The sequence below is a fragment of the Physella acuta genome, unplaced genomic scaffold (genome assembly GCF_028476545.2).
Source record: "Physella acuta isolate Inbredline_101_S28 unplaced genomic scaffold, ASM2847654v3 ptg000142l, whole genome shotgun sequence".
Classification (NCBI taxonomy): Eukaryota; Metazoa; Mollusca; class Gastropoda; family Physidae; genus Physella; species Physella acuta.
The window spans coordinates 13,423-38,716 of NW_026731661.1; the positions used below are offsets into that span (position 1 = coordinate 13,423).

The 25,294-nt window shown below is 36.8% G+C and overlaps 1 protein-coding gene across 9 annotated transcripts in view; it reads left to right on the forward strand.

Annotated features, from left to right (window-relative positions):
- Positions 1-699: 699 nt before the first annotated feature.
- LOC131935296 (BTB/POZ domain-containing protein 6) overlaps positions 700-25,294 on the forward strand; it is a 30,049-nt gene continuing 5,454 nt past the window's right edge. For 3 of the 9 annotated variants that reach the window (XM_059291678.1, XM_059291679.1, XM_059291685.1), the window contains exons 1-4: positions 729-828; positions 3,767-3,879; positions 21,617-21,934; positions 23,911-24,122. In XM_059291678.1, coding sequence (XP_059147661.1) covers positions 21,746-21,934; positions 23,911-24,122 — 401 coding nt within the window. In that variant the 5' untranslated portion in view covers positions 729-828; positions 3,767-3,879; positions 21,617-21,745. The other 6 variants (XM_059291681.1, XM_059291686.1, XM_059291682.1 and 3 more) reach the window with 6 other exon arrangements.

A 25,294-nucleotide genomic window follows, 5' to 3' on the forward strand; every position in this document is an offset into this window, starting at 1 on the left:
TTTTTGCGGGAAATTAGACAAGATCTTAAGAGGGCAACTTCAGTAATTTAAATTTAGCTTAATTGCAATCTTTAGTTGTGTGATGCAAATGTTTGCATGCTTTTTCTCTGAAGTATGCATAGGCCTACTCTCCCCACTGTCTCCAATTTTTTATTTGGTATTCTTCATTGAACGAATATAGAAATCCACGCAATTCTAGTTGAATGTCATTATACCCGAATCTATAAATTAGTCGGCCTTTACTGTAAGGGAATATAAAAATTAATAGTGACTAGTGGGTGTTTTGTTTAGTCTACTTTACTCGGACGCCGTCACATCAAGTAGCACCAAACAAAATATATAGAGATCTATCTAGAGAAAAAAAGATTTTTTTTTTATAAAGCTAGAACAGCATAGAATATATTTAATATTTTAAATTAGGCCTCAGGGTGGACCAACAATGCATAGGACCTCGCCTACATTGAACATTCCAACTAAAAAATACGAATGCCTGTTTGGCTTATATTTAAGGTACGTAATTTCCATTTCTTTTAGGCTCAATAAACCACACTGGTTTATGTTTTTAGAGTTACACATATAATTAACAGATATAATTTTTTTTTATTAAAACCTTGGATTTTAAAATATTTGACTCATAATTAAATGAGCGTAAAGTTAAGAGATCTTGGTTCGAGAACATCATCGCCACTTTAGAGATCTAGAAATCTAATTTTAGTTTTCGACATCTGGCCAGGCAAACAGTACATTCAGCCTCTGACCCCGTAGGCCTATGTGAAAGGATTTTACTGTTGAGGCCTACTGGATGAACAGTAAACAGGGTAATAAACGGTAAACTTACCAAAGCTGAAGAGGTAGAATCTAGATTAAATTTAGATCTAGATCTACCTGGCCTAAGTTCTAAAAGTATTCTAAAGCTAGATCTAGATCTAGAGATCTATCTTAAGTTCTTAACTTAATCTACTTACTGTATCTGTCATGATCTGTCATCTGATCTACTATTAACTAGATCTATAATATTAATATTAAAACTACTATCTTCCTATCTTGTGTACTAACTTAGTTAGACTTAGTAGATCTAGATCTAGATATCTAAGTCTAGCTAGATGTAGAAATTTAGATTTTTTATTTAATAAATAATATAAAATACTATTGGGGGAGGCCTTTTTAATTAAATTATTTATAATTATTATTTTTTAATAATTATAATTAAAGTTAAATAAACCGGGAGTGATCTCCCCTAAACTTTCTCGAATATTTTTATATAAAACAACAGGGGATGGCAACTCGGGATATAGATCTAGACATGATTTTTAATCCAGTTTTAACTACTTAAACTTTTTAAAATAGAATAAAATCTCGTAGAAAAAAGAATCGCACACCAAGTGAACGCAAAACAAAATGTGTATAATAGTGCCGAATATTATTAGCACTTTATAAATTCACATCCGTTTTTTGAGAAATTGGAAATAGCGAAAATTACTAGATCTAGATCTACCTCTGGTCAACCGAAATTACTCAAAATTTGACAGAAGGCAGAGAATTAGATCTTGTACTTACTTGTGAAATTTCCTTTATCTATCTGAAATAGTACTCAAGTTATAGGCTTTTGAATAAATTAAATATAAAAAATATTCCACTTCCGCTTATCGGAAATCGCTCAATAGTTTATACTGATCTATAAATTTGATATAGGCTAATACTTATATGAAATTTCATCAACCTAGCTATAACATTACTGAGTTAAGTTATCGTGTATACAGACAGACACACTCACACATACGGACAAAATTGCAAAACTATGCTTTTGCGACTCATGATTACTATACTTTCTCTATACTTTGTATATACGAGAAAGTAAAAATGCAGAGGAAAGACAAACATATTATAATGGATAATAATTTCATATGGTGCAGTTTAACAATACCTGATGTTAAAGGGCCTAATTGTAGGAGGTTTGAGGTAATGGCACTGTGGTGTGTGATGTAAGCAGGTATTAATTTCACTACTCTATAGATAGTACAACATTCAACATAGTCCTTTCAGAGAAAGTTGTGCCACTTTTCCGGGATTAAGTTTGTTATATAACTTATAATCTGTAACATTTTTTTGGTACTAACCTAACCTTGGTAATTTTCTAATAGACATATTTGAAGATTTCAATAGGTTTACTTAGCTATACTACTTAAACTTATAGTCAAGGTTGCCTTTAGTAAAGAACATCCCACTTTTTACTGTATCTTACCTGGGTGTGGGGAAATTGCGAGACGCGAAAAGCGAAATGGCGAGGCGGGAAAATGCGAGAAGGGCGCGAAAACGGTCGGTCACGTGACTTTTTGTCTCGCATTTTACCACAAGCCGATACTTACACTGGGTGGTGTTGAAATGCGAAGATTTCTGCGAAAAATTTACCGCACCCGATTTTCAGTGGTATTTGGTCCAGACTTCAAAGACGTTTCGTTTACATTGTTAAAACTTCCGATTTTTCCGTCGCTAGACATACTGATGATTTGTCAACTCCCCCCATCTTTTGTGTCGACTTAGAATACCACCTTGTTCGAAACTGACGGAAATACCGCCGACGATAGATCAACTTCTGTCTTTTGTGTGGAACGCCGAGGCCGCCTGATTTACCGTCTTTGAAGATCGCCGTGCCCGGATCCGCTGCCACTGCATGCATATTTTCTATTGTTGCATAGAAATTTTGTATTATAGCCGCCGCCTACGATTTTTTCCTAGCTTTTTTTTACCATATAAATCTAAGCACAAGCTTTTGTATCACGGTTGTGACTTTTCCGAATTTTCCCATAAATGTTATATTATTATTTATTAATTAATTGTAAATATATATATATATATATATATATATATATATATATATATATATATATATATATATATATAATTTATTATTTCCATAAATAAGTCAGAAAAATAACATCAAATTAAGTATGCGATTACTGCCCTATGTGAAGGTGAGGACTAGATTAACCCTCCCTTATGTGTTGCTTATTCCTAAGCTTTTATGAACTCTCAATGCCCCCAGTTTTTTTTCTCTTACTTACTGTTTGGGGAAAAAATAAAGTGACGTCACCGATATTATCAGTTGCTCGTGCTACATCGTAAGCTATGGGCCTACTTCAAATATTTTTAAAACCAAGTTGAACTTATCTGAATTTTTTGGTTTTGGTGGTGGTGTTATTTTGGGTCTTCCATAAATGACTTTTTGCAAGTACAAAAATCCATAAATAGATGTTGCAAAATATCTCTCCTGCTGACAAGATTATACCAATTCACAATGACACAGCTCACGTTTGTATAAACATGAGCGGGCTAGATTTTTAAATTAATGCCGACTGAGACGGGATTTTCCTCTCGCTAACAAGAGCGGGCGATGGCAGTAGCACAGCAACGATGTTAGGATTTTTAAATAGATAGATCTAGATATAGATATATCTATCTTCTTAGTATCTAGATAAAAAAATAACAACATACAACACTCGTGTTAAAGGGTATGGCTAAATGCTCGTTTATTTTAAAACAAAACAAAAAAATAATTTAAATAAATAAAGATGGAAAAAAAAGAAAAAAACTTTTTTCGCAAAAAGTGTCTCGCTATTTACCCTTGATTCCGCAGGTATGTCTCGCATTACCTTCTCGCATTTTCCCGTCTCGCCATTTCGCTTTTCGCGTCTCGCAATTTCCCCACACCCATCTTACCTTTTCACTAAATTAATACTAAATATGTTTGTCTCTTTTTTTTTTTCAGATACATTTATTAAGCAACCTAGAACTTCAACTACCATTATGGTGTATGTTTTCCTTTTGAATGCTTAAAACAACAATTCACGCTCAGATATGCTTATCCATACACTGCTCATGGTAAGAAGATTTATTTAATGTTTTTAGCGCAATTTCCATTCTGGAGAATTGCGTTTATTAACTCGTCATTTCTGGGAATGGATGGATGGATGGATGAATGTGTGTCCGGGCTTTAAGTCGTATCTCCTCCTCAACGAAGCAATATCGATGAATAGTTTCAAAAGCAATTATGTTAAGCAAGTTACGAGAATGAGCATAGGCCATAAAAATTCCGGGTTTCTTTCATGTATTTCCCGGAAAAGCCAAAAAACCTCGAAAAAATTCAGTTTTTGGCCCATATCTCGGCAACCAGACCACTTAGCGACTTGAAACATGTACCAATCGATTCCTGTCATAATTTAGAACAATATTGCCGAAGAAAGTTTTCAAAAATATTCTCTCGTTCGGTCACAAATTTTAAAATTACATAAACACCTACAAACCGATTGTTCTTCTAGCTTGAACGCACCCCAACATTATACGTCAGAGCTATTTTTAGATAACATAAGGAAATTGCGCACAAATGTCACTAGACTTTTTTAATTAACTTGTTTTTTTTATTAGGTAAAGCAAACATAACAGTTTAAAAAGTTATTACTTTTTTTTTGTTTTATGTTTGAATCCTTCTTTCTGGTTTTGTTTTGCTTTGGTTTATTAGTCTGTTTAAATTTTGAAATATTCTAAAATGTAAAATTTTTGAGACAAAGGCTAGTAAATGGGTTTAGCTTTCATATCCTTAAAAGTCATTTTTAGTAATGTACATCCTCAACTTTGTCTGGAGTAAAATATCCTTTCATTAGGCTATCATGGTGAAGTAGTAGTGTACACCACCGATAACTTAATAGTACTGTAATAATGTGTTATTTGGTTCTCTAATGTCTGATGTTTTTGAGTTTACTCACCCTGATTAGTACCTGACTCAAATCAGGGCCACCATAGGCATGGTGCGAACAATACAGTCTATTCAAAAGCAGAGATAAAAAAAAACCATATGAACTCTACCTCCCCTTCCCTGTCACCCACCTTAAAAGGCTACGCTACCTTAATAATTTATGAGCAATAATGCAGCTTTCAATTACTGTTAACTGTTATGAAGATTGTGTGATCATTGTGAGTCTTGATACTTAATATAAAAAATATGTGAAAAATGTGCTAAAAAGTGTAAGGAATAATTTCATAGTTTAACCCATAGTTGACCTGGTGTTAGCATTTCAATTACCTTCTTATGATTTGACAGGCTGATTATCTTAACAATACAGTAAAAATATGTTCCTTACATTTGTAAAGTGCTGGATACTTTCAAAAATGATTTTTTGTATTTCAGTACTACAGATTATATTCTAGTTTTAATAGAGACTGCTAACTCTTGAATGCAACAAAAATTGATAATTTACTGTGATTTAATCCATCACAAAGAAGTGCACATTTGATTATTTCAAAGCAATATTGGCATATTGATATCAGAAAACAGTACCCATTAGACTCACCTTGTCACTATAAATTATTCAATACATTTTTTGTTTGTGTTACTTCAGATAGAGTCTATATCATACCATCTTTATGATCCTTTTAAACATTAATTTGTTATTTCCCAAAATAATATAAGCCTACTTTCTGCTTGTAGGCTGATAGTTTTACTGAAAGTAGCCTATATTCCATTAAAAATAAAACTGTTATTTTTTTTTGTAAGTTAAAAAAAAGTGCCATTTTTTATGTTAGAAATGTACCAACCATCTTGAGCGTTGTCAAGTCAACAGTTTAAAAAGTCAGCTAATAATTGGGAGATCAATGATTCCCAGAGTGAAGCTATTTTCAGCCCATATTAGCACAACCATTTGAAGTTTTGTGTTAAAATTCTCCATTCATCCCACACAACCATAGCCTAGGCTGTAATTGTTAACTCCCCATTCCTGTCTATCTGTAACCTAACATAGCTAATGGTTAAGCAAACATACTTCACTAAACATTATCCAGCTGCAACACCCACAGGCTATTACACTGAGTTACTGTAGTAGGTCTTCAATGTAGGCTTAGTTAAACATGGGGTATATTTTTTTTCTTGTTCAGTTGTACTGTTATAGTACCATGTCCTTGTTTGAGATTACTATCTGAAAGGATTCGTTCACTGCATGGAATTTTCATGACAAAAAGTTAAAGAATAATGCCGTTTGCTTTACACATATGTATCATTTTTAAAATTCTTTTGGACATCATGTAAATACAATGTATGAACAATTTAAATGTACTGAGGACGTTTTTTTTTTAAAAGGGAAATAATTAGTGTAAGCTGTATTTATAAATGAACTGCAAGCTTGATCCCTTATTTAACTTCGGGACTGCTTAAATAAACAGTTTAATGTACAGATAAATTTGCATACGTAGGTCTACAAAACATGCGATTTTATAAACATGATTCTTCTTGTTTGAACGTTGTTTTGATAGAGTTCGTTTGAGAGATTATTTTGGAGACAATTCCAGTGAATGTTAGAAATCGCATCACTATTGAAAAAAAAAACCCAAAGAGTTGTAAAATTGAAGCTTGTTGAAAGGTCAAGGTTAGTTTGTAGCAACGTTAAGATCTTGTTCGGCAGAAGCTACATGTGGGAGTGGTTGAGAATTGAGACCACATTGGCAGAGTACTCAGCGATAGACCTAGCACCCCCTTCCCCCCACCACACCACACACCCTCATCCCTCTACCTCTGTGTGTACGTACTGTAGTCCGCAGCTACTCAGGGTCACTCCACACGCCCCCTGGAGAGGGTCTTGCCTTTCTTATAAGGAAACGCCCATCTTAGTCCACGCAGTGTAAATTGAATTAAGTACTACAACAGTGACTTAAAGCTGGTGTAGATCATCTTGTTACGTTCTATTTTTAGAAGTGCTGACGTCACCACTGACTGATCACTCGAAACCTACCTGTCAGGGGCAAGTAATTCAATTTGTGTTGACTCAAACCTGTTGGTCATGTGGAGAAAGTTGTACATCAATTAAGATTGACACAAAATCTTACTGGGGGTGGCTGATTCGTCGTTGCTTTATTAAGTGCATGGATTTTTGATCACGTGCATCTATCACGTCTCCAAAAAGTAACTGGCGTTTACATTCGTTGTGTTTGCCGTTAATGACAGTTTGAATCACTCATCTAACTATATCATAAGGTCTAGTTTAGTGAAGCACTCACGACATATTTTGCGCATGCGTAGTGTGTGTACCAAAAGAATGTGAACCATCGAAGGTAAACAGCGCTTGTTTATAAAACTGGAACGTATCTAAGAATAGATTGACCATGTTGACACCGCCCAATGGTACCGGGGCGTGTCAACAAGGATGATGCAAACAACCGATTGTTGTGCGCTGGATGCGGTCTGTTAAGATAATGTTTTATACTGCAGTAATATTCGAATCCAATTAATTTAAACGGCTGAATTTCGCTGATTTTTCTTCTTATATAAGTTAGTTAGACAACAATTCTTTAAAGTATGTTTGTTAAATATTTATTTAACTTTATTCTTACATTTGCCGTCACCTCCGACTAAGGCTGCCTTTATACCTTTGTATTTGAATGAAAACAAAAATAGAAAACTAGTCGCTAGCGAAGTAAAACTACTTGAAACTTGGAGGTAGAGCTATAGTCAAAGCGATGTCCTACTAGTGCATTCTTGGTCATCTGTGTTGGCTCAATGAATTATGTCCTCGAATGTAAAGAAATATTTTTTTTGGACCTAAGTATAACAAACAAAGCATCATCGACCTTGAGTGTTAGAATAGATGATGGTGCTCTAAACTAATGTATGTGTACTATCTGCAGCCTACATTATCTAGTTAGCGCATGACGTAATGAGAGGTGCTTAGAGTCGTGTCTTTTATAATCTTCAATGCTCAAATTGCATCATTCTCTTGGACGTGTTGATAGATGGTGTGAGTCGTATTTTTTACGATCTTGAATTTCCAAATTACATTATTCGTTTGGCTTTATTGTCTGGATTTTCCAACAAAAACATCAAGTTGTTAGCTTGAATTAGGCCTGTTCGTTGAACCAATATAACGAAAACATAAGGAAACAGAAGGATATCAAAGTTTGGAATTTAAAATTGGAAAAGTATACATTTGCCATTGTGATGTTATTTACAAAGGTAACATTATACACAACGTGACCAGAAATGTTTGGTGTCGTCTGATGAGAGGCACGTGATTACGTCCCCTTGGGCTCGCTGTAATTTATAGTTTCCTGTGTACATGTTGCTAATCTATGGCTTAAGTCTTAGTGGCCGTAAGTAAAGTATTTTTATACTGCTTAAAGGATAGTCAGGTAAAATCTATCGGCTGTTTCTTTATCTGCTTAATTTTAAAAAAAAAGTAAAACTTTAATTGTGTGAGAAAAGTAAACATTTTTTTATAACGTGGGGTGTGATTAGGTAGTGTTAAGTGTCTAACAATGATCAAGGAATGTGAGCAATGAATCCCACCAGTCTAGTGACTCGCGTGATGTTGACATATGGGACGCGTGTTAGAATGTGCATAGTGTGGTCAAGACTACCTTTTGGCTTAAATTTTTTTTTTAACCTTCCTAGGTCAACACAACCTTACTTATCCTTAAGCTAAATATAACACACGACTTGTTTCCTACTCTACCTGTTGGGGAAAAAATAAACTTTTCCATTAAAAAATCATTAGTGAGGGACAGTTTACCTGTCGCATAGCACGGTACAACTGGTCACATTATACAGGTAGTTTATTTTTTTTTTAGTTAGGTTACTTTGACATTGTGTGGACTGCTTTAAAATAATCTCACTCCACTCTATTTTATACATACTTTTATTATTATTTTTTTTACACATTGTTTGTTCTTCGTACGTGTATAATGTATTAATATTTTAAAATGTTAGACTAGTTAAAATGCTCGATAGTTGTAAGCAACGTTCCCTCTAAGGGGAAAAATTTAGTGTGCAACTTGTATTTTCTGTGCTCGGTGTTCTAAAAGTCTTACACAAAGATACACGTATTTTACAAAATGACTGCGCTGCAGGTTCAAAACTACTGTGCGGCCGCGCAGCTTAGATGGAACACTGGTTGTAAGCAATATAAGTCTGTTACATTTACTAAGCTAGTGCTACCTTTTTAAAATAAACCCCATTAAATTAATACGTAGCAGTCTGTAAAATAAAACTAAAGAATACAATATGATGTTAAAATGATCCAGTATTTGGGCTCGAAGCCTCGCTTTGTGTCACCTGTATTTTTCAACTGTTATCGCTTTGCTTTATCAGTGTCAGCGAGTGCAAGTTACATACACATTATGATTCTCTCCCTTTTTAACACATCAGCCAGCTCTGTTACTTCCGTGCTTTATCTGACCTGCTGTCTGGACAGTGGACTGGGTTAAGTAGGTCAAAGCTGACCGAGAACCAGTGGACCCTGTTGTAACGCATGTCAGAAAACGTATCAGACGACATGACGCATGCTGTATTGTTTTCAATTAGGCCGTTATTCTTCAAGGGGAAAATCCATTAAATCTGATGTGCTTGCATGTGTGAATCAAACATTAGGGAAAAGTGTTTTTTTTTTTCTTTTAAAGGGGTCTAAAGAAAACTGAAATAGTCCCATAGTGGGAACGATGATAATGGCATCGTCACCTTCCATACCGTAAATGGCGATGGATAGTGGCACATGCTTAGGAAGGACGAATGTAATAGAGCCTGGCAGGCCCTAGAGTTGACCCCCCCCCCAGGGCAAGCGACGCAGGGGTCGACCCAGGAAGACATGCGATGTAGCGTGCTGAAGTAGACCGAAACGATAGGAAGGAACTGGGAAAAGCTGAAAAAAAAGTGGTAGAGAGACCGCGGGGGAGCGGAAAACTTTGACAGAGGCCCTATGTTCCACTAGGAACGAAAAGAAAAAAAAAATGTCTGGCTGTAGTTCCAGAAGGCATCTGGTCTAAAAGAGTGAATAGCTCGGCCGGAAGTAGTGCTTAGTGCATGATATCTGGGATGGAAGTGGGGGGGGGGGGGGTATGAAATGTTTCAATGTAAACTGTATAGGGGTGTTAAGCATCTGTTTATTTGTGTGGTGGTCATCAGGGTCTCACACAGAACAAACCAGGCGTCTAGAAAAATAAGTCCCCCAGTAGCTTACATAAGCGAATCTGACCACTACTGTATTCCATCTTGTTGACCCATACCCTGTTAGGTTGGAAATGGCCCGTCGTGATTGTGGCATGGGTACATAATGTCTTGCCATAATCCACCAGGGAAATAGCTATGTAGTCATACGTATGACAACGCTAGCTCCCAACTCTTATGTTTAATTAACAGATAGGTTTCCTTGTTCGGTGTTGCTTCAACTAAAATGCCATTTCTGAATCATTTTACTTTCACTTTGCCTAAAGCGTGTGCTTCATAGAATGATGCGATTGTGTGGGATATGCTAGCTCTGTCAAATTTTTGACGAGGCTATAGCCTAGATTAATTCGACCCCCGACCCCCCCCCCCCCCCTTGATACTGCGGGGGGGGGGGGGGTCTGTGTGAGCAACGATGGACCGGGTGATCATCCAATCTATTTATTGGAATGGTCTTGTTGACAGCTTTATGACACGGGGCGATGGCGCAACTTATGGGGCGCACTGCATCAACGCCCGGGGATGCGCGTTTGCTTACCATGTAAACACATCTGTATTGGTCATTAATTTTAGTTGCCTGTCATTCCTGCCAGTTTTTTTAGGGTCCCACTAAAAATAATTATAAACCACGATAAAAATAGCATTCACACCAATATTTTTTGTTGATATAAAAATAATATACACAGATAAAAATAGTGTCCGTGGTAAATGTAAACTTAGATAAAAACAAATAGGCTACCACTGCTCGTGGATTGCATCGGCTTAATTAGTCATTGCGTGAATTTTATCTAGTTATTATTTTAGCCCCCTTATATCATTATTTTCGTCATCCTATATTGTTAGATATTCCTGCTTAGTTTATTATGCCCTGTGATGAATTCCCATTTATTATCTATTTTAGCTCCGTTATATCAGTATTTTCGTCATCCTATATTGTTAGATATTCCTGCTTAGTTTATTATGCCCTGTGATTAATTCCCATTTATTATCTATTTTAGCCCTCTTAAATCATTATTTTCGTCATCCTATATTGTTAGACATTCCTGCTTAGTTTATTATGCCCTATGATAAATTCCCATTTATTTTCTATTTAAAAAACTAAGTTTTGTTATAGTCTAATATTAACATATAGAGCTATACTAGGTTAGTTCTATGCCTGACCCCTATTTGGTAAAAACGAAGAGTTGAGGGCCTTTGTCGATCAGGGGAGTGAACCGCTTTCAATCGGGTCTCCGTGCTGGATTAGGCTAACGTGCAAGGGGGCATCAATCCGGCTGACGGTGTCGAGTTTATAACGCAAGCACCACCAGCGCTTTCGTCAGTTTCCGTTCTTTCAGTGTTGTGCTAGTGACTTTGTATAGTGCTGTATAGCGTGTGAGGCTTGGAACTTTACCGTGGAATACATTTGTTTTTAAACTGTTATTAATAAGTGGTGAAATAATTTGGAGTGATACACTTTTTTTGGTTGCAGGAATATCTAAAAAAAATCTACTTGTTTAAATTTCTTCTGGATTTCGGTTTTTTAATACTTCGATCATTAATTTTCATAACAAACGAATGCATTATCTTTAAAATGGTAAGTTAAATAAAATTAATCTTACAACAAAGTGTAGTTAATTTTATAATACGTTTCTTTCCTGTTTCTCACTTCTACTTTTAATATTATTGGTAATTTTTTTTTTTTACTCTTAAGAGCTGATTTAAAAAAAAAAAAAGTTAAATTTTTGTACTATCATTCCAAGCCCTTAAGATTTGATATATCAGGGTATTTGTTGTTGATTCATGTATTATGATTGATAAAGCTTATCTCCGCCTTTCATCTGTATAGCCAACAGCCCACTAACATATTTCTTCACGATTTTCTTCACTATTCAAATATTTACAAGTGTTGGTAATATGTCAGTCCGCTACTTCAGACTTCGGTATCTGTTGAATAGATTAGCAAGGGAGAATGGGTGTAGTGCATATTGAATCGAATAGTTCAGTAGCGTTTACTGACTTTTCATTGTAGCGATTGATCGTGTGTGCTGCATTAGGGTAAATTCTTATCAATCTCGACACTCACAACATTTTTTAAAACCCCTTTTCACTACCACACGTTTTATGTACATAGATCTACATTCTTTGGTCAGAAGGTTTTTATGACATGGTGTATTACTGCAATAGAAATTTCAGTATTTGTATAGTATACGATGGGTATCTAGGCCTAGGTCTACATATTTAGAACGTCTAGAGATCTAGTAGTAAGCCTAGGAATATCAACGTCTTGATCTAGTATTTCTTCATTCACAAACGTAGCCTTAGTTAAATCTAAACACAACTTTACATTAAAAATATTGTCACTAGTAGTGTCGACTTAACGAATGTTATGGGTCCGGTTAATCGATAAAGAATCAAATTAGCGAAAGAAAGGTCATATATATGCTGTTTTAAAATCCACTATGTAGACTAGGTGTGGAACATCTAGATCTAGATTATAACTGAATATAAATGAAGCGATCTCGTCTTGATATAATCCAGGTTGTCTTTAAAAAGAGTTTGATCTGTTTGGTAGATTAGACCACTTTTTTTTGTGTGTTGACATGTGACCTTTCTCCCATCAAAAACATCCAGTTGTACTAGACCATGCGGTATGGAGACCTCGATGCATTCCTTAGCGAGCTTTTCAAAACTTGGGGGTCGGGTTTCTAAAAATAGCCCCCAGCGTTTAGCTCGGATTGTTTTGTCCAGAGAACACAATGACCACGTGTAGGCCAGCTTGGCCATCTCCCGGTCACATGACATTTGTATGGACATTCTCTGTTTGCTGGGAGTAAGTTCAAGGGCTTTTGGAGTGGTGACCAGGGATTATGGTTGGGTGAAGTCAGCGTTGCGCAATGTTTTAGTAGGATGATGTTAAGGTTTAGGTTCATAGAGCGATGACATTCACTGGGTAACGTTAACTTAGGTTAGGGTGATGGCATTAACTAGGGTAACTTTTAGACCAGAGCGGTGACGTTAACTTAGGCTAGAGAGTAGAGAGGCGACGTTAACTTAGGCTAGAGTGGTGACGCTAACTTAGGCTAGAGTGGTGACGTTAACTTAGGCTAGAGTGGTGACGTTAACTTAGGCTAGAGAGGCGACGTTAACTTATGCTATAGACGTGACGTTAATTTAGGCGAGAGTGGTGACGTTAATTTAGGCTAGAGTGGTGACGTTAATTTAGGCTAGAGTGGTGACGTTAACTTAGGCTAGAGTGGTGACGTTAACTTACGCTAGAGTGGTGACGTTAACTTATGCTATAGACGTGACGTTAATTTAGGCGAGAGTGGTGACGTTAACTTAGGCTAGAGTGGTGACGTTAACTTAGGCTAGAGTGGTGACGTTAACTTACGCTAGAGTGGTGACGTTAACTTATGCTAGACTGGTGACTTTAACTTAGGCTATAGTAGTGACGTTAACTGTGTAACGTTCGTGCTTACCTCGCTAACTTTCTACTCCTATAGAATTGCCCAACTATTTCATAACCTGTTCATGTATGTAGTCGGAATGTGGGAGGTGGTGTTGGTAATAAAAACACGTATTGTTTTTTAATCTCATCTTGATCTCTACATTTGGTTTGGCAACCATTGTCAATTTACCCAGGCGGTAATGCGTATGAGGTGTCTATGTGACTGGATTACGTTTAAAAAGTTTACATACACGGTTTTTACGGTGGCTTTATGTGAATTGTGTGTGAACCGTGATATGCCATACAGACTCTGCATCACGGCGCGAAAGGGGCTGTGTTTATCACGGTCACTCCAGGGTTACCGGCCTTGGCCAGTCAAACAATGCCCGGGTTTGACACGGGCTATTCAATCGTAAATCAGCTTGTCTAGACGGAAATAAACCGGCGTCTCGCATTTTTGTTAAACTGGGGGATGGGCCGGTGTTGACGTTTGGGGTGTCTGCCCGTTTGTATAGTGGCGGTGTTGGGTGGTGTGATGGAAAACATGTGTCAATGTTTTGGTGCTGTTGTCTGACGGCTAATGTTTAAATTGCCTCAATAAACAGTTTATATAAGCCCGGTTATGTTTAGCTCTATTGTAAATCGTGTCTTGAGTCGTAAACTATTTTAACGTTTTATTAGGTCCTACTTTTAAAAATGTTTTGTTACTTTCAAATTTTTGTGTAAATGTTTTATTAAAGCGATATAGTATCTTGTCCAGATAAGCACCGCCACGAATGCAAAAAAAAAAAAAAATGCATTGGTGAAAAGATAAGCCCGCCACTTGTGATCTATTTCGGATGTCTGAGATTTGAATATTTAAACGCTCGTCATAAAAACGTCTTAACCGCTTCTAGTGTTTAGGGTTAGTGTTAAACGTACCAAAATACAGACCTTTTCATTCAAATTATCAATGCCATGTCACAATTTCACCCTCTTCAAAAATAAATAAATAAATAAATAAGTGCAAGTTTCATATCCTCATTTTTCTGGGTGGCGGGGGTTAACTATTGGCAGGGCTTAACTGGACAAGATCGGCGCTATATGTTTAACAGCAAGATTAGCAATAGTTGTTCATTTTAGTAGGCCTTGATAGTTTCAATAGTCTAAAGTGTGTGTGATAACTATGTCCAACTGCACACACGTCTCGTCTCATCCCCCCCCCCACCCGTCTTTCAACATGTGTTACGTATGGAGCCTACGAGTGAGACTCGACTCCTCAACCAACTGGTCAGTCGACTAACTTATGCCGCGCGCTACAACAGAATCGTTTTCTCTCGCGATTCTTTTTTTCTCAAAGTTTTTTTTTTAAAACTTCTGATTGCACCCTTTGCCTTATAAGTGACATTCTATTGTCCGTATCGTATGATTTTGTTTGCTGTTTTATGGTTGGTGAGCTTGAATCTCCATTTTTGGTTTTTAGATTTAGGATATTGTGAAATCCGTGTTCGAGTATCCGTCCACTTAACCACAGCAAGTAGCTTCCGATAACAAGTCATTGTATTGTCCTACATTGTTTATAACCCTCTATTTATACCACTTGTCTGAATCATCTAAACTTGCATGGTCACTTATAATTAAATGTGAAGAGCTAGACACAAATAGATCAACATCCGTCATGCTGAACAGTATGTTGTCGCTTACTTTTAAGTGACCTTTTATTTGAAAGGTAGTGCTACGTGTTTCTTTAATAATAATTTATACAAAATTATTCTGTTTTAAATGTAATATAATATTTGTGTTAGTTATATCTAGGTGGTTCAATCAATTTCTTTGATACGGGCTTCATAAAGTGTAGTTAATACCGGGATTGTAGTTGGTTTGCTTAAAAAGCTGTGTTTCATTGTATAGGGACTTTAGATGATGCTGGTTTACATAGATACACAACACACTCCAGCTGTTCCAGTTCAGTTATATAACGTTCTTATGTAACTTTAGAGTTGAACTGTTAACATGTGTTTCTCCAGTGAGTTATCTAAAGTTGTTGTGTAAGTGGAGAAGATTCCCCTAACCTTCAGTATTGTGGGTCACTTTGTAGCTGAATTCTTAACATGTGTTTCTTGAGTGAGTTCTCTAAAGTTGTTGTTAAAGTGGCGAAGATTCCCCTAACCTTCAATATTGTGGGTCACTTTGAACCTCGGTGTGTTGTGTAGAAGTTAATTACCTTCTCCACCTTAACACGGACAGGCCTGTCAGTCACCTTTATTTACGTGGACCAGTGAAAGCTGTTTGATCACCGCCCTCTCCTCGTTTTAAATAAGAGTTCAATACGTTAGTATAACGGCTTGATTTCAACCTGAGACCTTGGAGCTGGGCCAAGCTTAATCAAGTATTTGTGCTGAAGGAGTATGGGTAAACACGACTTTCAGTCATATGTTATTCAACAAACGACGGGGATACGCCATCTAGACACGTTTATGGACCTCATATCACTGGCAGGAGGGTACAAAATTTCGGTTGGAGAGGGGTGAGGTAATAAAGGACTAGATGGGGTGGGCTAGAAATAGCCGCTGAAGTTTGATGGTCTAGCAATAATAGACGAGGTTGGATGGTCTAGCAATAACAGATGAAGTTGGATGATCTAGCAATAATAGAAGAGGTTGGATGGTCTAGCAATAATAGACGAGGTTGGATGGTGTAGAAATAATAGACGAGGTTGGATGGTCTAGAAATAACAAATGAGGTTGGATGGTCTAGAAATAAAAGATGAGGTTGGATGGTTTAAAAAATACTAGATGATATAGTATGATTGAAACACTAGATAATCAGGAAATAATGTGCAATCTGTAAATAATATAGATTGAGGGGTAGAATGGCGCAATATGTAGATGATGCAAATTGTAATTGGAGAAAGTAAAAACACTAGTGCAACGAGACTAGTAATAGTATATATAATGTGTGTTGATAAGAAAGTAGAGTTCCTTTGTGAAGTTTAAATCTCTCCGACAGCTTTTTTTGTTTGGTAGTACATTTAGTAATGTATACCGCTTTAAGCGATGCTTTAACAGTACTTTAACTCATTAAGACTAATTTATAACTTGGTAGTGAATTAGCTTTTTTTTATTGTTTAACCGACGTAAAGAAATCGCCATTTTAAATGTCCCATAGACTTAAGTGTAGCAATATCAAATCTACCCTTTTGTTAATATATTTTGTGTTTGCTGATTATATTAATTGAAATATTGTGACGTTTGTTCAGTATAGACATACAAAGCAGTGTCTAAGATTGCACTGAAACACCTGTAAAAGCGGCTGCAGTGATATTTAAATATTTTTTTAAATGTTGACCAAACGATGAGTTCTCTGTAAAACTAGGTCGCTACTGTATTTGAAAGTTGATGACTGGACAACTTCTGGTATGGACCCGTATCATTACGCCGCGTTCTGTGGCACTCATGGATGATAACAACATACTCTCCAATCAGAAAGGGGCAACAGATAAAGGTTGAAGTTGATGTGCTTCACATCAGCACTGAGTTGATGTTAGGGTATACCAGCGATTCTGTTGGAAGGATTACTGCGCTGCTTCTGCTAAGTTTAAAATATGTACATTTGCTTAGTAGAATTAACCTACACGGCGAGTGTCTGATTATTGTTTTTTTTCTGTGATCTTGAGTTAGTACTATGTTTTCCCAGCACTTTTATTTGCTTGTATAGAGCTAAGCTGATTACAAATTGTATCTAGTATTTAATCAAGTATTTAGAGTGTCATTAATGCTATGTTTTATTCCCTGCTTATTCTATTGTTTTTTTCCCCTTTGAACTTGAGTTAGTGAGATATTTTCCTGTCAATTTTATTTTTCTTGTGTTGAACTCTGCTGATTACAATGTGTACGAACTATTTCATATTTAGATATCATGAATGTTATGTTTTATTTCCTGATAATTCTATTGTTTTTTTCTTTTGAACTTGAGATAGTACTAAGTTTTTTTTGGCACTTTAATTTTTCTTGTATAGAACTGATTACAATGTGTACGAACTATGTTATATTTAGATTGTCATGTATGTTTTGTTTATATTCCCGATGTTGTACACTATGTTTTGGTTGTTCTTTGTTTGACTGGTGGTTTGGCGTTGGCTTATAGCCTACCAGGTGTACATAGGCTATCTATGCAAGTGTGCTGCCTTTGTCCGTTGTTATTGTAACACTTCTGATTTTGATTAATCAGAAACTAAGCGTACAATGGCCTTCACTGAAAGTGTGCAACCACTGTATATTGTTGCTGTAACACATAGGACTCTTTTTAAGCAGAAACTACGAGTATAGGTTTACTATATATTAGCCTTAACCAATAGTGTGACATCATTATATAGGCCTATTGTTACTGTACCGAATCTGACTCTGGTTAAGCAGAAACTAAGGGAGGCCTACTATGTATTGGCCTTCACCAAGAATGTGTGTTGAATGATATTCTTGTACGGTTGTGTTTTGTTTAAATGAATTATTGTTAACATCGGTGCGTTGAAGTAATTGATAACTTACAACGTTTTTTTATTGTGATTTATGTGGATAAGCAACCAACTGAAGACAATGTTGCTGCGCATGTCCTGGTTTGTCAAAGACAAACGTCTTTAATACTGAGTGTGTTGGAATCTCCTTGTGGTCTGCAATATCCTGGCCGGTCTACACCCACTACTCCGTTACTTTCTCAGAATGGCTTGTCCTGTTTGGTGGTAGACATTACTTCTCTTGTATCATTTTACTTATTGTTGTTCTTTTAAAAATTTCAGTCTTATTTCATTAGATAAATACATCCAATCAAAGGTTAGTAATCTCATCTTCTGAAGTTTTTAATCTTGATGTTTTAAAATACAAGTATAGCGACTAACATTTGACAACAGATATTGAGTTAACAAGTTTAGAATTTCACGTTTTTGTAAAAACATCGACTCTCCAGTAATTTGTGTTGTGTTGTACTGATCTGATCTCGTTCTGGTTTGTTTTTTTTATACCACAGTGTTTCACTGGATTTATTGGCATTCTATGTTGCGCCTATATTAAAAAATAGTTTTTACGTTTAATTCTACCTCACTCCGTCTATTAATAAATTGAAGAGTCGACACTCACTATGCATATTTATATATCGGAACGTTTGTACATGGCGCTGATCCCACCTTAGCGGTCATCCGCATATATCTGCAGTTTGAAGTTTAAAGTGCAGCTTTAGTAGACACTGATAAACCTAAGCTACACTCTAGTTGTAACTACAAGGGTTAATTTCTTTATCGGCACTACCCGCTGAATACGTGGGTACGGCTAATCGATACGACCCATACATTACATACATCAAGTAAGAGCCGAGTGTAAACACATCCTGCTTGTGAAAGATGGGGCATAATAATCTACCTGTCGTACCTATCAACGCCTGCGCAAGTCACGTCATTCTGTGGGCTACAGGTCGCTTAAGTAGGTCACAGAGAGACGTTTTGCTGCTTACAGCGTAGGCCTACCTGGTAGATCTAGATGTAGAAATGTTGTCGTGTGTTTTCACATGTTCCAATGTTTCTCTAACTACCATGTGAGTGGACTATTATTTACAAGTGTATTAGTATCAAAGTCGGTATACGAAGCTGATTAGTGTCGTCTTCGTAAGTAGGTCAGTATATGTATCTTCGTACAGTTTGATTTACTGTTTGGGAAATTCACCGTAAATAGGGTCTAGATTGGTAATTCTATTTTTAAACAGTCGTCAGAAATCACTTAACCAATCAATAAATCTGATCATTTCAGATGTATATATAAAATAAGCAGTAATGATATTGACTTTGTACGGGATAGTGAATGTAACAGTCACTTTAGGACTTTAGGACATTGACCACCGACTGGGCACACACACACATACATTTACGTTACTGGTCTGTCATAACAATCGCCATTGCGGCTATTTTGATAGGTTTTACACGAGCCTACAGAGTTGGGAGAGAGACAAAAAGTTTATGAAAATTAAAAACCAGGGTTGATTACCGTTACCGTCTACATTTAAGATAATATGCTGTTTCAAAATGTGAACTTAAGTCAAAGTAAGTAGATTAATGGGGTTGAGTTACGAAGTTGTGTATCTTAAAAAAACTTAACCAGGAAAAAAAAAGATAAATGCCTACCCATTTCTTTATAATAGTTTGGCTGTATTATTATGTGAGGCGTTTTAATTAGGCAGGAAATTTTTACATTAAGTGCGCTGTAACTGAAAGTGCGTTAGAATTAAAAGTGCGCTACAATTCAAAGTGCGCTTTAGTAAACTATATTGTTTGTATTTATCATAGGAAATTATCAAAATAAGTTATTAGTTGAATAGATGGGGACAAGCGTGATTTTTTTTGTTTTCTAAAGCTGGAGATCAATCAATATCAATAAACTGTTTACTGTTGAGGTGCGATATGGAGGGGTGGTGTTGAAGCATGTACTATGTACCGAACGCCTCAACGGTCTGTGTGATCGTCATGACGTTTCAAATCTGCTGGAACACGCCGACGTGACGGACGACACAAAAACATCGTTTGTCTTTTGTTTATCTACGGGGACGGTATCTGCCGTGCTGTGTCACGTGATCCAGCCCTTGTTGACCCCCCCCTCCCACTCCGCGTTTATTTATTTACTATTTTTACAACGTCGGCTTCCACCAGGCTTCTCTAATCTACACCCATTGTGACTGCGATGATTAAAGTTTGTGTACATAACAACCAATAGTATTTTGTTTGGTATGCGTGGGTGAATCAGCTATGTCTGTTGTGGTAAACATATTCAGATAAGTCAGTACTAATTTTATGTAGATAAAAATGGATATTCCCCAATGTTTGATAACAAAAATTTACAAACAATATATTTTTTTAATGTCAATCTTTAAAATAGATCTAGTTAAACTTATTACATTTTAAAAAAAAAATAATCATTAAAATTTTGGGTAGTGAAAGCAAATTTTAAAAAATCCGGCTTAATGTTTATCAGTGGCGTAGCGAGGTCAGGTGTCACCCGGTGCGGCACTTAATGGTGTCACACCCCCCCCCCCCCCCCAGAGGCATAGCGGCTCTTCCTGGGAACAAACTTTCAATTTTTGATTTGCACCCCCCCTTTTCGATTTGCACCCCCCCCCCCAAATTTTTCTCTATATATTTAACTATATTTTGCCTTGGTGTCACCCCTCTAAATGGTGTCACCCGGTGCGGTCCGCACTCCCCGCCCCCCCTCGCTACACCTCTGATGTTTATGATGTGTAAATTCTTGCACAATACATACAGGATCACAAACCAATAACTGTCTACTTTTCCTGGCCCAATTCCTAGGCTGGCACTGGCAGTAAATAACAGGGACTTGGATAGGTTTGCCTAGGAATGCTATTAAATGCCTTTCACTAGCCTGTCTACCTGGTTAGGTGTCCTGTACTGCTGCACATCTAGAGGTGTAGACACTAAATGAATGGTCTATTCACCTGGAATAAAAAGGTGTCAGGGGGATCATATCTTCTTTGCTGTTTACTTGTCAGCTCTGTAGGGATTTAAGCCTCGATTTGAAGGAGTAATTTATTGTCGTATTATGGCTGTCATGAGGGTTTAAATATTAAAGTGTGTGTTGTTGTGTTTTTTAATATTTTAATGAATATTTAAACACATGGTTTAAATGTAAAATAGGATTTTATATTCTTTGCCTATTTTAATGAAAATTAAAGCATAATTTACTTTAAATGTAAATTATGATTTAAAATTCCCTAACTTTTAATTTTAAGTATTAATGCTTGTGTGCATGGATTTATCATGCTTCCCCTTTATCACCCTTACACCAATGTTACTGTGGAAATGGATGTTGATAAACAGTAGTTGTAAAATATACATTTATGAAAAAAAGCAGTTCTTAACAGATTTTTGCATTATGCTTAAAGTCGTTTTAAATTTTAGCTTAAAGTGAATGAAGTTTAAAAAAAAGGTGAATCACCCCGAAAATTTTAAAATTTGAGTTGTGTGCTGCATAGTTATGTAAGCTATTGAAATTCTTTCCTTTTGGTTATTTTGGTACTCAAAGTAATAATATTTTGCTTCATTCCTAAGGTCACATACACCTAAATTAGATTCCAACACAATTAACCTTAATTTTAGAACCACTGCTTTTATCATGTTATCCTTATTTAATTTATCTTCTCTTCAACATCAGTTCATATATTGATCTCTCTTTCTGCAGATGAACATCTGAAGATTTATCCAATCTACCTGCGTCAAGAAACCTGATCAACCAACACCAAACATCTGATACTAAAGTGTCGAACAAAAAACTGCAACCATTCCGTCGCCAACCACTCCAACCACCACCATGACCACCTCCTCAGGTGGGTGTCCAGCCTACCCGGGGCTGGACGACTCGGCCCACCTGGAGAAAGCCTCACACAACTCAGAGAACTCTGACGACAGCGGCGTGGTGGATTATAAAGATCCTAAGGTGAGAGACCTGATAGTTACACTCCCCTGTTGCTGCTGCCCTGATGTAGGTAACCCAGCTCAGGTGAGAGATAAATCTATCTCCTATCATCAAACATCTATGCTAGGATAGGCCGCTTTTTCTTTGAAAATACATCTTATCACCACTTTTTTGTATGATGTAATATGGTATCTATTGGGAAAATTTTTTTTTTTTTTTACTTGAAAACTATTTATATTTTTATCACAAGTATGCAATTCATATATCCTTAAAGCAGTATATATCAATGTTTTGATGTTTGAATATATATCAATCTATTGTAAACAACTTGATGGTTGAATTTAAAAAATGGCAGTCAAGCTTTATCCAGTGTTGCCAACAATGGATGGGGGCAACATATTTTGTGTGAGATACACAGAGAATGATGTAAGTTTATAGCACCTGATTCATCTATTTTTAGTTGCTAATCTCAGCATCAATTTCAGGTATGCGCTAGAAAAAAAAAGTATATTTATTTACTGTTTTTTTTAAATGGAAAAGGCTATTGCTTTCATTTCGTTGTATTATTTTTTCTTACTCTATCTTTATAAGCACTGGTTTTCACCCTAAAATATTATTAAATTTTATTTTTTGTTTTTGAATAATATTTTAAAGAATATTAAGTTAACAATTAAAAAGTTGCTTGTAAGTTATAAAAAGACATGAATTGAAGAAATATTATAAGTATATTAAACAAATGTGACCAACTTGGTACTGTAAATGTAACTATTGATATGCAAAGCTTTTGTATTACCTATAGCTATTACTTTATAGCACAACACTTACCATTTTATTGTAATTACTTAATGTCCTCTACAGAGGCGTAGCGACCCTTCCCGGCGCCCGGGGACATACTTTCAATTTGGCGCCCCCCTCGGGAGCAGATTTTCTATTTGCACCCCCCCTCACACTTTCAATTTGGCGCCCCCCCTATGGTCGGCGCCCGGGTACATATGTCCCGCCCCCCCCGTCCCCCCCCTCGCTACGCCTCTGGTCCTCTACACATGGAACTTTACTTGTTAGATTGTGTCTCTTGGAGGTTTTGATCCTATAGAAGCTTAAATGTATACTGTTAGCCTGCTCACAACTTTCTGTTTAATTATTCTTGCTAGACACCACCTTCAAGGCTTAAAGGCTGCAATGTTTTATTTTATTTTTACCAAAAATTCCCCACTGTGTGGAGTGGGGTTTGTTACTCTGTAGGGTGTTGGTGTTTCAGCAAAGTCTGGTTTTATAAAACCCTTCTTATTTAGTTTGTATACTGTGTGTGTTTCTAATGTACATACTTGTACAGCTATTATTTCATTTTTATATTGGTTGTGTTTCTAGTGTTAATTTTCAATAATATCCCAATATGTGTTCTGATGTTACTTTGTATACTGTGTGTGTTTCTAATGTACCAATACTTGTACAGATATTGTTTCATTTTTATACTGTGTATTTCTAATGTTACAGTTTTCATTAATGTCCCAATATATGTGTTCTGATGTTACTTTGTATACTGTGTGTGTCTTTGTATTGTTACTGTCCAAGCTAATGTCCTAATAATTGTGTGTAGGCCTGTTACGTTTTCCATACCTGGGTATAACCAACTCCTGCATCTAACAAGGATGTGTAGGTTTGGTTAAAGGTAAACACTATCCAGTTATACCTGGAAGATTTTCAAAGATGGTCACACCTGATTGATGTTGCTTGATGTCAGTGATGTGTTTGTGTATAGATTCTGCTAGTGTTTTTCTTGTGAATAAAAGTATAATATAAAAAGAACCACTTATCTATCAAGATATGTAAATGTAAAAAAAAAATGATAAAAGTAAACATTTTCCTATTAATTCAGAAAAATATACTTATTTAATTTAAAATACTTTTTACTTAATTATTTTATTTAAAAAAAAAAAGACTTTCTAAAAATACATTTTGTACAATATTGATATATGTAAATAGAATTGTCAAATTGATTATGACCGTTGATTATCAGTCACAGCTCAATGCATCTGATGTGTGAAATTATTTTTTGACAGAGTGTTCTAGAACAGAACAGGATTATGTTGACCGGCCAGATGTCATGTGACATACTGTTTATATGTGGAGAGAAGAAGGAGAGGATTGGGGCACATAAGTACGTGCTGATGACCCGTAGTGTGGTGCTCAAGCAGATGATCATAGGGGCTGAGGATAAGAAGGAGTTTGTTGTGGCGGACATTCCAGGGGATTACTTCTGGGAGATGCTAAGGTGTGTGGGCATGTGTGGAGTATGTGTGGGGGTTGGTTGTGTGTGGTCAAGTGAGTGTGGGAATTAGTTGTGTTCAGACATGTGGGAGATGTGTGGGTGTTAGTTGTGTGTGGTCATGTGGAGTGTGGGTGTTAGTTGTGTGTGGTCATGTGGAGTGTGGGTGTTAGTTGTGTGTGGTCATGTGGAGTGTGGGTGTTAGTTGTGTGTGGTCATGTGGAGTGTGGGTGTTAGTTGTGTGTGGTCATGTGGGAGATGTGTGGGTGTTAGTTGTGTGTGGTCATGTGGAGTGTGGGTGTTAGTTGTGTGTGGTCATGTGGAGTGTGGGTGTTAGTTGTGTGTGGTCATGTGGAGTGTGGGTGTTAGTTGTGTGTGGTCATGTGTGAGATGTGTGGGTGTTAGTTGTGTGTGGTCATGTGGAGTGTGGGTGTTAGTTGTGTGTGGTCATGTGGAGTGTGGGTATTAGTTGTGTGTGGTCATGTGGAGTGTGGGTGTTAGTTGTGTGTGGTCATGTGGGAGATGTGTGGGTGTTAGTTGTGTGTGGTCATGTGGGAGATGTGTGGGTGTTAGTTGTGTGTGGTCATGTGGAGTGTGGGTGTTAGTTGTGTGTGGTCATGTTTGAGATGTGTGGGTGTTAGTTGTGTGTGGTCATGTGGAGTGTGGGTGTTAGTTGTGTGTGGTCATGTGGGAGATGTGTGGGTGTTAGTTGTGTGTGGTCATGTGGAGTGTGGGTGTTAGTTGTGTGTGGTCATGTGTGAGATGTGTGGGTGTTAGTTGTGTGTGGTCATGTGGAGTGTGGGTGTTAGTTGTGTGTGGTCATGTGGAGTGTGGGTGTTAGTTGTGTGCGGTCATGTGGAGTGTGGGTATTAGTTGTGTGTGGTCATGTGGAGTGTGGGTGTTAGTTGTGTGTGGTCATGTGGGAGATGTGTGGGTGTTAGTTGTGTGTGGTCATGTGGAGTGTGGGTGTTAGTTGTGTGTGGTCATGTGGGAGATGTGTGGGTGTTAGTTGTGTGTTGTCATGTGGAGTGTGGGTGTTAGTTGTGTGTGGTCATGTGGGAGATGTGTGGGTGTTAGTTGTGTGTGGTCATGTGGGAGATGTGTGGGTGTTAGTTGTGTGTGGTCATGTGGGAGATGTGTGGGTGTTAGTTGTGTGTGGTCATGTGGGAGATGTGTGG